This window comes from Lineus longissimus, chromosome 8 (assembly GCF_910592395.1).
Source record: "Lineus longissimus chromosome 8, tnLinLong1.2, whole genome shotgun sequence".
NCBI classification, from domain to species: domain Eukaryota; kingdom Metazoa; phylum Nemertea; class Pilidiophora; order Heteronemertea; family Lineidae; genus Lineus; species Lineus longissimus.
This window is the reverse complement of record NC_088315.1, coordinates 8944830-8959454: the sequence shown is the minus strand read 5'-3', so window position 1 is coordinate 8959454 and position 14625 is coordinate 8944830. Positions and strand designations below refer to the sequence as shown.

General features: G+C 42.3%; 2 protein-coding genes across 2 annotated transcripts; one reads left to right on the top strand and one right to left on the bottom strand.

Annotated features, from left to right (window-relative positions):
- The first annotated feature begins 1578 nt into the window (after window positions 1-1578).
- On the top strand, window positions 1579-4517 carry LOC135492557 (uncharacterized). The gene is made up of 5 exons (XM_064779103.1): window positions 1579-1769; window positions 2019-2515; window positions 2986-3166; window positions 3437-3685; window positions 4028-4517. Exons 1-5 carry the CDS (start codon window positions 1579-1581, stop codon window positions 4515-4517), a joined length of 1608 nt encoding a protein of 535 aa, XP_064635173.1.
- Window positions 4518-9248: 4731 nt separating this feature from the next.
- Window positions 9249-14028, bottom strand: LOC135492555 (methylthioribulose-1-phosphate dehydratase-like). Its single transcript, XM_064779101.1, has 8 exons — window positions 14011-14028; window positions 13433-13527; window positions 12384-12432; window positions 11466-11580; window positions 11075-11197; window positions 10795-10868; window positions 10424-10530; window positions 9249-9906 (listed from the first exon to the last, which is right to left on the bottom strand). The coding sequence occupies exons 1-8, from the start codon at window positions 14026-14028 to the stop codon at window positions 9837-9839; spliced, it is 651 nt and encodes a 216-aa protein (XP_064635171.1). The 3' UTR covers window positions 9249-9836.
- Window positions 14029-14625: the final 597 nt, after the last annotated feature.

Here is a 14625-nt window from a genome sequence, read left to right as displayed (position 1 = left end):
GCAATCACAACATTCATCCATTGAGACACATGTTTTAATCTAAACATTTTCTAATCCATGTCCCCTTTCAGGACGCCTGACAACCTCTGACTGACCCATGGCATTCCCCATTTCATTGCAGATCACTATTAACTTTTTCTTCCCAGATATTATGACTTTTGCTTCCACATAAATAATCCGCTTGATTCCAATACCCCATGTAGCTTTCTAGCCTGGCATGCCTGACAGCTTTCAACCTATATCAACAACTCTAGACTTCAATTCATCTAACATAGTGTAGACAGTTAGCTTGCAGTAAACATTATTCCAGTAGTTTGCAGTAAAAGGTAAGACCCTTCACTCATACAGGTACATGTCATTGTACACTGACCCCATCTTTACATCGCTAGCTAGATTCAGATTACATTATTCCAACTATAGCTCACAATGGCCGTACAACTACGTCCCACGGACTTTCTGCCTAAACCATTCACAGGCGAAATCATTGACTATGACATTTGTCATGCTCACTACTTGTCATTTTTCGACTTCCTGTTGGCTCATGATTTAGATGACCCTCAAAATGTAGCTCAAGTTGCCCACATTAACACTCTCTTCAAAACCACTCTAGTTGGTAAAGCCCGTCTCTGGGCAGAGGGCAAAAATTTTGCAACCCTTAATGAGATCAGGGATCAGGTCTTACAGCGTTTCAGTCCATCTCACTCAAACTTTGGCAATGTCAAATACTTCCACAGTCTCACCCACACCGCTGGTGAATCGGCTGAGCAAACCCTAAATAAGATACGATTGGCAGCCCAACGCAAGGTATCGGTTATGGTAACCAACAAGTCCGAGACAAATTTCTCCAGGTTCTCCCTTCGCAGTGTCAGGCTGCTGTTATTATGTCTGTCCCGGCAGACGCCAATGCTGCGGCACTCGCCGCAAGGGCCCAACAGTTCTTTGATTTTTCGCCAGATCTTGATGGTTCTCAATCTCAGTCTGCTTCCAACACCAGGCAGGTTTCTTTCCAACCTACGGACCAAGTCCATGTAGCTCAGGCTTCCATGGCTTCAGAGCCTAGCAATAGTACTTTTGCTGCTCAAGCACAAGTGTCATCTGATCTATCATATTAAGTTTCCCAGAATCAAGACGATCTGAAGTCGCTTCGACTCGACTCCAGTCGTGATTCTGTCCATTTCTCTCAACGTGTCAAGGACTTCGGGAGGCAACTACGGAGGATTCGGAATACAACACAGAGATGCCATTCCTTTTAAAATTGGATTTAAAGAGACAGCGCAAGGTCTCTCGCGAATTTCGGCTTTCCTTATTAATTTCCACATAAACATGTGCCAAATACCACAAAAACCATGCACCAGAGATAAAAATTCGATGCGTCACCTATTAGCCCCGTAATTAGCCTTAGAAGATTTACCCAAATTATAGCTCGCGCCAAATATTATAATGAGGTCCTTGACCTCATCCCGGGATTCCGCCGGCATCAAAACACAGCGTAGTACAGAAAGACAGCAATGATCTCTCCTGGGTCCAAATGCTACCCCAGCACAATGGCCGAGTGGAAATCGGTACGTCGAGGCCATCATGCTCAGGCTGTGTGAGATCCATCCCAAATCGATTTCGGCGCGTAAGAATAAACAGACAACCACCCTGCGCTGGACCCTCGTGTTGAAGGAGTACAAGAAAATTCGTAATCTGGTCTTGGCAAATCCACAGGTCATGAAGGACACAGGGATACAACTGTTCGAGGTGAACAATTCAACGTTGTCTACCTGGTAAGAGTCTTTACATGTTACCGGTACACTTTCTTCCAAAAAAGATTGTAACACATGTATAACACATGTGTTTGGTACATTCAACAGTTATACATGCATTTCCTATAATAATTCCAGCTGATATTGATGTTGTAAACTTGCTTGGCATGATAAACTGCTGATGCTTCAGGGTTTAGTAACGGTGGCAAACAGGCTTTACTTTCCTAGAGCCTTTTATCAAATCTCAATCCCATTTGATTATATTTTTAGGTACAACAACAAAGAGAAAAAAGCCGAGAAAGCTGTCCTTGGGCAGGCAATCACAATGGACAAGCCCACAAGGATTGCGCCCCGACCATTGCCACCAGCCATGGCGTTACCGGCAACCTTGCCCCAAGTACCAGAGGCACAACAGCATCGCTTCCTACTTCCAGACAATACAGCTGGCCAAACTCCCGTCAGGAAACAAAAACCTTCTACCGTTAGTACGCCTACGCCGTTATCTGCCACCATCAGTACACCGGCTCCAGATCTGCCAGAGAACACTGCAATGCCACAGAACGTTATGATGCCACAGATTCCCAACATCATCATGACACCGCCTCCCGCCATTGCTACCCCTCAACCACAGCAGTTCCTTCGCATTGTGAATGAATCAGGACAGGTCCTCATGCTGCCATTGGGAAGTGGTCAAATGCAATCCTTCCAGTCACCAGTTCCTCCATCTCAGTCAGCGCCGTCTCGTGCCTCTCAAGAAGTGTCAAGAAGTGCATTATTTTATCGCAAAAGGAAATGGACTCACGCAATGTTTTCGTTTTATATTTATGAAATATTTATGAATGTCGACCAATGAAAAGCCACGATTGGCATAAAATCAGAGAGGAACATTCATAAAATTTCATAAAATCTAACCAATCATACGCTCTCTTACAGTAAAAAAATCATGACGTAGCTTCCGGTTTCAATTTGAAAGCTGATATTCTGACAACTACAAATAAAATCAACGATTTCTCTGAAATTATTCTTCTGATCGCGATCTAGTTTGCTAGCGATTGTTCAAAAAGGTATTTAGACAAAAGTACCTAACTCTGAGTTCAAAAGATTGCGAAAAAGTCATAAAAATTTCGTCGGAATGTTGGAAAGATTTTACCCTGTACAAAATGTACACGAGATGCACATTCATGACAAATGCATGAGAGGATCAGAAATGTGGACAACCTTGCTGGCTTTCTCATAGGCCTTCGGGACAAGCTGTCACTGACCAATGAACAGGCTGACAGTGTCATTCCTCTGTGGAATGACCTTGAAGAATATGACAAGCGGCCAACAAAAATACCTATTCGACACCAGAAGGAACCACTGCAGGGTCGGTTCAAGGCCAAATCCAAAGTTGCACCTGGAGCTGAGGCTACTCAGAGGTAAATAAATCTTGCAGTTAAGACCAGTTGGTAGCACTATGATACCAAGTTTTCCCCCTGTGCTACTAAAATTTTTTCAGCATTTGCAAAATTGTAATAGAAAAATGCATTGAGTGCTACTAACTTTTTGAACTGGGTCATTTTGTGCTACCAAGACAAAAAATAAACTTTGAGTCACTGCCAACCTAGAGAAAACCTAAAATGTGTCAGCAATATTTCTAGGTTGGGCCAGACTTTACCAATTCTACATGTACGTTTGTTTTTTTTCAGAGCTTTCCTTGGTCCGAATGCTGCGCCAGCCGTGAAACCAGATGCAAACCGCTACATGGAAGCCATTGTCATCAGGCTGTGTCACCTCTTTCCATCTCCAGTAAAGAAGGGCAATAAGATCAACCAACAAATGACGCTGGTGGCAAGAGAGTACAAACAGATAAGAGAGGTTATCGTCGGCAACCCCAGAGTGATGGGCAACACTGGGTTGCAACTAATGGAGATAAATGCGTCTACTCTTAGTAGATGGTAAGTTTGCTTGTTTCTAAATTAATGGAGTTATTGTGTACAATAGCCTGCACAACTAATCACTTGCATGGCAACAGGGATTGTCCGCCTTTTAAGATGTGCACTCCATTGCACAGTTCTGTCCACTTGTACACTTGTATCCACTGCCTGTCACCTAACACCTTGCATGTGTTAACTTCAAGTACCATTTAAGAGAAAAGAAAAAGAAGCCTGCATAACTAATCACTTGCATGAGAAAACTGGGCCTGTCCACCTTTTAGGATGTGCACTCCATTGCACAATTCTGTCCACTTGTATCCACTGCATGCCTGCCACCTGACACCTTGCACGTATTAAATTCAGGTACCATAGAAGTGAAAAGAGGAAAGAGAAAGAAGTCCTCGCACAAGCCATCACTATCCCAGCCCCAGCACCCACAGAAACTCACCAACTGCCAGAACCAAAAGAGCTCCTGCAGACTCACCCAGAGACCCCAGCACAGCAGATGCACCATTTTGACCTGCCGCAGAACACCGTTGGCATGGCTCGTCTCAATGTTCAGAAGAAGAAGAAGCCAGCACCAGCAGCTCAAGGCAGCAGCAACCCGGTGTCCACACCAGCATGTACCCTGCCTCTACCGATCCTGCCTCTACAAATCCAGCCACGCCAGAACTTGCCTCAACCAATCCTGATAGCACCAAGACCAAGCACCACACCGCAGTTCCAGTTCCCTCAAATTTTCATGTGTCCTATGCCAGTCCATCCAGAGATTCCAGCACCCCAGATGCCAGCTCAACAAGTGCGACCAGTGCCAGCCTTTCCTCCCGAGGTCTGCACAAGAAGTGTCCCGTAGCCAGCAATATTACAGAAAAAGGAAGGGAAGTCCAACCAGGCAGTACATCAAGAAGACGATGCACAAGATCTGTTCAAAATGTGGGAAACAAAGAGATGCCACCACTGGTCATAAGGCGTACTTCGGCCAGTGGCTTTGCCCAGAGAATTCGGCACAATCTTATGACGAATGGTTGGCCGCTGCAAAGGAAAGACGGATCCAGAAGAAGAAGTAAATCTCCCGAACATGATTCCAGACTACAAACACTGGTTACCCACTAGACGGAGGCTAAGGCCTTCATTGCAGTGATGTCCAGTGGGTAGAATCTAATATATATTTGGCTGCACACGCTAGTGTTAATACAAACTCAAGTGAAAAACTACAAAAAAAAACAAAAAAAACCAAAACCATTTTGAGGACTATTAACAGTGCAACAAAAAACATTTTGTTCCTATGGTGTAATGGTAACACACTTATCACTTTGATGATATGGGATCTGGGTTCGAATCCTAGTGGGAACTAATTTTGGCACTGCTGAATAGGACTTGAATGGTAAAAATAATTAAGTTTTCTACAAATTTTAAAGAAAACATCACTAAAATCTGCTTTAGGACAATATTATTTGTAATAAAACTATTTGTATGCCAATTAAACAAATCAAACGAAAAAAAAGCAGAAAACCCACCTCAATCTTGCTATTCTAACCAAACCAGTCTATTTGCAACATCCTGTAAATGAACTTTTTCATTTGCCGGATTGAAAGAAATCTAGCAATTCCCATGATTCCATTCAATTCAGCATGAAATGTAGCTGGCAAATGGTAAAATTCAAATGAAAATCAGCAAGAAAAAACTCTGTGTAAAAATGCCTTCACAAAAGTTAACAGAGTCTTTTCAGACCTCTGAAACTGAGTCTGTGTCAAGCTTGTTAAAGGACAGTTTCAAAATGTGAAATTAGACTGCAATATTAATCACTTTTCATTCATGATTTACCAAAAAACTAATAAACAACATCCTCCAACATAGTTTGTAAACAGAAGCATGTGGCTTTCTATATTAAGACAGAAAGACAGAGCTGCCACCTATAATGTTTCCATATTTGGAAAGTTCATTTATTTTCCTTCTAAATTTTTAAGACAAAGCCCACCGAAAACATTGTCAAGGACGCCATCTCCAGGAGAGCGATGAAAGTTCGTGGATTTCGGCGTAATCTGATGATGAAATTTCTAAAGCATCGAAGGATAGTTTCTCCATACGCCCTCTGAACGATGAGGGGATGAAGAGTTTACTTCAGGGGCAGAAAGCATGGAAATTTCAGATGTTTTGGAGCCGCATGTGTACGTTATGCCATGTTGAAGATTTGCCAGCATGGATAGCGGTCACAACTTTTCTAATTAATCTATTGTAATACCAATACCAAAATACCACCATAATTGCAATTTTCAAAATGTCATAACTTTCTTAATACACATACGAATTGAATAATTCAAACACCCATGTATTTGTCTTTTCAATACCTTACTGTTGGTACCAATTTTGCCTCAATCAACCAATTTTGAAATTTTCATGTCACATACCTACTCATGCACATGCATGTACTTCTAGGCCTTCCAGTCCAACACCTAGCTGAAGCATGCCTAGTTCCAGTGCAGAGCAGGATGCCAGTCTCTCCGAATCGCAGACTGATCGCTTGCCCCCTTCAGCAACCCGGAGAAAACTGACATATTATGGCATGTTAGAAAGTGATGATGATGAGATTGGCCCACCGGATGATATGTGCCTGCATGTTCAGGTTTCACTTCTTTCAAACCTTGTGAAGGGACTGAAGTGCAGTGTTTGTAATCAACCTGAACTGTATGTTATGCCTGTTGACAATGCTAAGCCAGACGGAATGGCGGTAAAACTTAAAACTCGTTGTGGAGTATGTGGCGAGAAATTTGGATCTACCTACACTTCGGACCGGCTTGGGAGCACAAGGGATGAAAACGATACACAGACTCGCAAAACTGCCTTTGAGATAAACCGACGTTAGGTGCAGCTGCCACGGATGTCGGCATTGGGCGAAACGGCCTAATGAAAATGTGCAAACTCATCGGATTTCCTTGTCTCAGTAAAAAAGGCTACGAGGAAAATAAGAAGGGATTTATAGAATCAATCAAGGATGTTGAATCTGTCACACTGAAACATGCTGCAAATATTGTCCGCAAAGTGTATCGGGAATTAGACTCAGAAATTCGTGAAGATGGTATCATCAATCTAATGGTTAGTTTTGATGGATCGTGGCTAACTCGTGGGCAGAGCCGTTTTTTAGTTCATCAATTTGTTGATGCTAAAAATAGCCCAAAAAGTAGGTCGCGACCTAGTTTATGACGCCCCCCTTAGAAAAAGCCCTGAAAAACCCAAACTATCCCCAAATTTCCCTCTGAGTATTTGTAGTATTATGTCTCATCTACAAGTCCTGTTAGTGATGTGGTGTTTCTGTTGACCATCTCTGAGAAAAAGCCGCAGTAAGCCTAGGATACATATAGTTCTGAAATTGGCCACTAGGTGGCGCCACCGAGGAAAAATTTGCATATTTCTGTTTTCCCTCCATATCCATTCATCCACCAAATATGGATTGACAGGATCGGGAAAGAAGACGCTGTATCTTAGCTGATTTGTCCTTCACATTTTGGTCTTGTTTTACTGTATTATAAAAGTTGATTGAGTAAAGAAGCCTTGAAATTGAATAGGCATCTCTTACGTCTGGTCGTATCACGCCATATTATATGTTGGTCAGAGCCAAGTCCTGATTGGGTATTTTGGGAAAGAGGGGATGATGTATGGTTGGTTACCAAGGGTGGTTTTCTTGTTGTGAAAAAGGGACAGAGAGAGAGAGTTGGCTTGGCCCTGAAAATAAGAAAAAGAGATGCCAGTTCTACAATAAACGTTACACCAGAGAAGTCTTCCTTGAGTTGTGTATTGCAGACAAGGATGAAGCAGCCCTGCTGTGTATTAAAAGAATAAAATAGCTCAAGAGAAAGTCAAGTCTTGTCCTTGGATCAAACATCCTGGAGCCATACCGGTAATTCAACATCACAGCGCAGGAAAAGGGAGGCAGTCCACCTATATTCAAACCTAGATCCTGTCACAAGCCACAGTGACTCTATCCCTTTGAGCTAGAACATCCCCCTCCCACAAATAAAAGGATAAGAGCTTCATCCACGCCACAGACACCATCGTCGGACAAACAAACAGATCCCAACAGTCCGGATTATAATCCCCCCCCCTCAATTAGATAGCCCAGATGGAGACCAGTGAAACAGGCATTGACATGTCCTAGGACCCCAGTGCGTCCAAACAAACCCCCATGTCTCAATCTGTTATAGAAGTGATGATAACCTGTTCGTTAATTAGGCAAATATCTCAACGGTTTATGGTCACGTTGGGAATGTGTTTGGACTGGGTCATGGAAAGCAGAATCAGGGTGATATATCTTATTAGATAAACACCTGTTCCTGGCTGTATATAAGCCCAACTGTATATAAGCCCAAGAAATCTTTATATTTTATATCATGAATTGGATGATCTGGTTGACATAACTTCGATGAAATTTCCCAATTTGTTCGTAATGTTAACATCACAGACACCATGGGTTCGCCAGAAATCGGGGTGAATGAAAGGAATCGGAAGAGAATGAAAACTGCAGCTTCAGTTTTGGAACCGCCCACGAAATTAGATGACCTTTCACAGGAATGGCGCGATAAGATAAAGACCTAGATAACCCTCATTGATGCGGTGAACGTTTCTGTAAATTTTTGAGAAATTCTGGTGCTACCCGATGAGCATTGTTGCTATATGAGGATGGAAAATGGTGCAGAGGAGATGCTCATCGGGCTTCTTGAAAGAGGACTCGTGCGTTGGGGCGTTGATGACACCGCTGATAATCAGGTTCAACTTGATGAACTGTATTATCACCTCTAGCAGAAGAAGGAGCAGGCTGCTAGAGGTGAATAGAGAATTAGAAAAAGATGTATGTATTCATTTTGTTTGATTATGAAAGCATGTTTGGGGATAATGATAAATATTTCCCAAAATATGACCTGGATAAACATTATATTGACAAAGAAAGTGAAGGCTTTCATGTGGATTGTTTGCCCCCCCCCCCCACCACCACCACCACCATCCCCCGGTTTGGGTAAGTGTTCTTCACGCCCTGAGACACTTGACTCAGAATCGACGTCCTTTGGCAACACCCATCACCAATCACCCAGAAAAATGGACCAAAGATTTTTCGAAAATACGCCACTACATGTATATCACCTGAAAACTAAATACCAGGCATTTAGAACATATCAATATCTAGTGAGTTTCTCACAGAAGAGGTAGCATAAATTTGCTGCTAACAAAACGATATTCATTCATTTAGGGTGCACTTTGAAATGTGAGCAAAAATTCAGTCTGACTATAGTCGTAGTTCCACCTATCATAAAACCCAGTGTTTTTTCAAGACCCGTGTCTTCGCCGTGTGTCAAAAAACCCGCGGCACACTTACACTATCAGTTGTGTTAGATAATGGTTAATAGCCCCGGCGACAGGTGCGCTGTAGGTAGGGAGCTCTCCTGTGTTTCTTTCCCGTTGGAGGGGGCGCAATACCGAGGCAACTACACCGCGCCATCTGTCGCCAGATCTTAGAACTTGCAATTGCCCTGTCTATTCAGATTCCACCTATAAAAGAACCTGTGTTGAACATGGGTCTAAATTAGCCCCCGATTAGCCCCATCGAGCTCGATGGGGCTAACAGACACGGGGATTTGACACACGGGTCTATTAAGACACGGCAATTCATAGGTGTAAGCGCAAAAGACACGGGGATTTGATAGGTGGAAGTGCGACTTATGACTTTAAAACTACATAAATTCTCAATACATGAAATGCAATCTGAAAGACGATTGAAATCTGAAAGACAAACCATACCAAAGATATGTACAGCATCATTTGCAAGTAAAACATGCATTATGTTATATATTCTATCTACCACACCAACTTGAAGCACCTACTGACGACCTGCCAATTTTTCCCTGAAGTCGCAGCTCCTTCTTGAGATCTCCACACGTATTATTCAAATGTAACCTGCAAAACTGAGCATCGTCCGCCGCATTTTTGCTGCCTCTTGATGATAAGTTTGTCCCCAAGTTTCGCAGTTACGACTACCTTGGAATGAAGTATGTGGCCCCAGTTTCCAAACAACGGTGGGAAATTCTTGGAATGAAGAAACGAAGCACCAAATTGTTCATCTGTGAGAAGACGACGCCGGTTTATTGCACGACTTTCATGACTAGGCCGAATGGGAGGAGGGATGTCACGATCTCGTGATACCAAGTTGTTTCATCTTGATCATCAGGTCGAAGAGGTAACAATAGCACTCGTACCTGAAAGAGTCATCACTTTTTCACAATTTATCCTTAAAAATGCATGAAAGTCATTGTCATAGGAAAATCTTCTCCCCCAAATTACCTCAACCCTTTCGAAATGGATAGCTTGATAAGATCCACCGCTCACACTCACAGCACAGCAGCTGAAGGTAGGACTCCGAGAAAGACCAAGGACTATATTGATGGACAACATTGATAAGTCAACCAGCCTCTGGGCAGCTGAAGATGGCTAACACACACGGAAGACAGCAAAAACATATTTGAGGCACACATCACTGGTGCCCTTACAGCCATAGGTCACTGACAGGGGTCGAACAAGCAAGTGACACATGAGACACAAAAATATCATTTGCTACGTGAATTTCCTACATGTTTGGATTTACTATGGCTTTCTACTGAGCAGCACTGACCCAATGTCATGCATGTAAGAACATGGGACCTGTATATGTATTTCGGTCCGAATAAGAGCCTGTCATTGTGAAGCATTCAAGGTTTAACAGGGTAACCCACTTACATGATTTTTGTTTTCTGCCAAGACTTCCCCCAAACGTAGATGCCATGGTTACGTACAAGGACAGCACATGTTTCGGGGTAGTCGTCAATGGCCTTTGATATAGCAGGCTGAAGACAAAAGAATAATAATGATATAATATTTTGTCATTTAATACAGTAGTTTCTTCCTCTTTCAAATAACAGTAGAACCTCTCTATTAAGGACACCTTTGGGACTGAGAAGTGCTGTCCTTAATAGATAGGTGTCCAAGATCAGCAGTTGCGAAGACAAAATGGAATTGTGGAGGATGACTGAGAACATCTGACAAACAGGGCCTACCGTCAAAGAAGAGAACATGAAGAAAAAGACGACCTATAAAGAGAAGATATTTACCAGTAAATCTGCTTCCTCCGGTGCATTCTCGACAATAGGAACAATCAGCTCGTCCGTATTTTTGTACATTCCACCTAAAACAACAATATTTCAACCAAATTGAACAATATATCACCCTGGGTTCATCGACCAAAATATGTACCATAAAAGGGGAACTTTTGTGGCTATTATAATTCGTAGTTTTGTGAAATTGCATTGCGTTTCCTCTGCATATTGATCATTCTCTGTCTTTGAGAATATTGCAATGACATCCAATCAAATCCACACGAGTGACTCATACCTGATTTACACTTTGCAATGCCCTTGATCATTTCCTGATTTTGAATCCGGACTTCGTTCCCGGCCGTGACCTGAGTAATGAGATTGGAGGACATACAATGGGTGTGGATTCCAGTATCGGCATCTGAATCGAAAAAATTATCAACGAAAACGTTTAGAGATTCCGACGGATTCTGGCGTAAGTTTTCGTGTTAGAAAATACTGTATAACACCACTGACTGTTTCTGATACTGAAAACCACCAATTTTTCGCTGGCGTTTTATTTTCACGGATTTCGCAGGTCAACCGGCAGTCTTACCTGCAGACAATAGGTCCAACAAAAACTACACTATATTTTCATGTGCTGGTTCTAGTTACAAAACATGAATGAAGCCCAGAAACAGCTAGCTTACCTGTCTTGTCATATATCACCTCAAATAGTGGCGAGTTAGAGCTTCTTTTCAATTTCTTTGTTGGCGGTGGACTGTGGAATGGAGTGCTGTTCTTATAGATGAAGATGTCATTGGGCTGGAAAGATTACATAACCGATGAACCGATGTAATCATCAAGAAAGTAATTCAGTAGAACCTCTCTTTTGACACCTTCAGCGCCGAACCACGTAGATCTACAGATTACATAACCGATGAACCGATGTAATCATCAAGAAAGTAATTCAGTAGAACCTCTCTTTTGACACCTTCAGCGCCGAACCACGTAGATCTTCGTGGCCCAAATCCCCCCCCTTTGAGCTGGTTATCGGAGTCTCATGGACTTCATGAAACTACGCCATCGCCATCTTCAGGGCAAGGTAGGAACTGAAGAAAAGGTCTTTTCAGTTCCAACCTTGCCCTGAAGATGGCGATGGCGTAGTTCTTTCATGAAGTTTTAATTTAAAATTTTAGAAATTATAATGTTGATAGAGTATAGATGCTTTCCTCCTTTATTTCTCACTTGTATATATGTTATTATGTTATCTTTTGGTACTCTTGTACATTTTATTAAGGTCTGAGTAATAAAATTCATTCATTCATTCATTCGAAGTCATTTAGTTCTTAACTACGCCATCGCCATCTTCAGGGCACGGCAGGAACTGAAAAAAAGAAGAAAAGGTCTTCAGTTCCTACCTTGCCCTGAAGATGGCGATGGCGTAGTTCTTCCATCTAAATTGTGAGGACCGCTCAGCACCCCACTAACTGCCACTTTTTACCCTGCAAATTATAAGTGACCATATGTACCAAAGAGAAAATAACTTTAGACATTAATTGCACTTGTAAAGACAACATTCTCTGCGACTGAAACATACAATTATAGCGCTCGCAACAATTTCTCACCTGAATATACTCCTTCAGAACTCCTGACGGTGTAAAGTAAGTTTTACCACTGAAACATGAAGAGTATAGATTAGTTACCGGTATAATTATGACTAACTAGAATGAAATGTTTAGCCAGGCTTTTTGTAGGAGTGGTCATTTTGTCCAGGAGGGACATTTTCCAAACCAAAAGGATTTTCACACAATGTTTGCGCCACCCAACCACCCAACCACCCACCAACCCCTTGTCTACGCCCATGTTAAAAAGTTTCAAGACAAATAATGACTTGAGATAGCAGATCTGCTGAAATCTGGAGACTTTGAAGCAGAACATTTTAAACAGGGACGTGGACGTCACCAAATTCTAGACCAAGGTCGGTTGGCTCTTCCAAGGTAGGGTGGGACAACCTGACATTGACAATGGCCTTGTCGAGAACACTGGAGAATGATTCTAAAATACCTTGGTACCGTAAAGTCAACTTTTAAATGGAAAATGCATAAGCCTCGTTCTGAGAGCGGAGTGTTTTGGACACGCAACCAAGTTCCCTCGGGTTGCACTAAAATGTAGAAACCATGCACACGTCACGTCAATGGAATTTCAGCTCACTTCAGAAGTTTGAGGCTCTCAAAACACTGCTTCAAACACAAATCAGACAAGGAAGCATCAACCACCCTAAGTTTTTTAATGAGCACTACACATATTTGCCGAGAAAAACGCTCCAAATAGCCCATTTGCGCGGATTTTAGCATCACTTGAGCGAGCCGATGCGGACTTCCTATGCGCGCTGTACAAAATGTACATGTCTCATTTTCTGTAACGTTGCCGTAACATAATGTAAACAACGGCGCTACCGGCGCTCCGGCCGGGCCGGCGATGGATGGAATTTGCCAAATTCGCACATATTCAAGTTATTTTCGTGGCCTATCTTTTTAAGTTTGAGGTATTTTAGAATAGAAATTGTGTCGGCTCGGGTTTGGACGAAATTTTAGCTCCACCCTCGAGTGTCTTGGTAACTCAACCAAGGTCCTCCGCCTCGGGTTCAATTCCTTAATCCACTACATGTACTTACTCCCTGGTGATACTGATTGACCCGGAACTGCCAACCATGTGACCCTGCTCTTGTAGTATCCGACATAAGTTTGGTATGATGACCGTGGGATCATCCTGCAATGCGGAGAAGGAAAAGATAAGAAATAAAGAATAATCATAATACTAATCGGGCCTTCGCCAGATATGCCGTTACCACCTAGGCCGGGTCCCACCAACAAACCATCTTTCCAATAGTAGATAGATTTGAAGACCTTAAGGTGGGCTACTATGCCTATGTAGTGGTAAAGGGCTTATAACGTTTGTCACCGTAAACGTTTCGTAATCTGAACTCGGACCCAAAGACAGAGATGATATCTTTCAAAGAATGTAAAGGAGGTATCGACTTGTGAATTTTTTTGAGCCACCCGATAAATTATGTATCGCAACGATTTTCATTTATGAATCCAGAGTATTTCTTAGTCAAAACCATAACAACCGATCATTTATTATCGATGAACAGATCCTATAAATCTCTATCTAATTGCACAACCAAAATAAATAAATAAAACCAGTGAAATACACGAAAAATTAAACATTTTCGGAGAGATCGCTACTCACGCTTTGAACGGTCGCCATTTTGCCTTGGATTGGAGTGCACGTGTATGTTCACGTGGCATTTGCACTGGGCGGGCTTACCAAACATTGCGCAACGAAACGTAACCAATCAAACAGGGAGAAATCATTGTTTCTAACCCCTGGTTGGATTTTCGAGGATAAGGTGGACACTGCTTGCACAAACAAACCTCAATATAGGCACAACAAAAGAACATGTCGTGGGCTGAGCAAAACTGTTGTATCTACACTTCCTTTGGTTTTGAGGAAAATGACTTCAAAGATTTGAACTTCATCAGCAGTCATCAGCCTCTTTTGTTTTGAGGAAGCCATTTTGAATGCAGATACAATGTTTTTGCACTCATGTTTTCCTGTAATCTGCAGATACAATAGTATTACATTGGTAGTTTAGGGGCGTATGATAGAAGGCAGCACTAATCAACACAATAATACTGTAGATATGATGTTTTTGCATTGATTTCTGGGGCTAACTCTTTTTTTTCAAATTTGTCAGTTACAACAGTTTTGCGCTCAGCCCACGATGTGTGGTGTATAGATTTAATCCATACTTGGCAGAATGTATATGTACATTTTCCGATGCATCCCTCCATGCTGTATACT

Bases quoted from the DNA above. Each gene is read 5' to 3' on its own strand.
- LOC135492555 (XM_064779101.1), bottom strand. The intron at 11,198-11,465 runs GTAAGCTAGCTG...TTTTCGATTCAG, and splicing joins GGTGATATATGACAAGACAG to ATGCCGATACTGGAATCCAC. The intron at 10,869-11,074 runs GTATGAGTCACT...TTGTTGTTTTAG, and splicing joins CATTGCAAAGTGTAAATCAG to GTGGAATGTACAAAAATACG.
- LOC135492557 (XM_064779103.1), top strand. From the start codon at position 1,579: ATGCTCAGGCTGTGTGAGATCCATCCCAAATCGATTTCGGCGCGTAAG. The intron at 2,516-2,985 runs GTGCATTATTTT...GCTTTCTCATAG, and splicing joins CTCTCAAGAAGTGTCAAGAA to GCCTTCGGGACAAGCTGTCA. The intron at 3,167-3,436 runs GTAAATAAATCT...GTTTTTTTTCAG, and splicing joins GGAGCTGAGGCTACTCAGAG to AGCTTTCCTTGGTCCGAATG.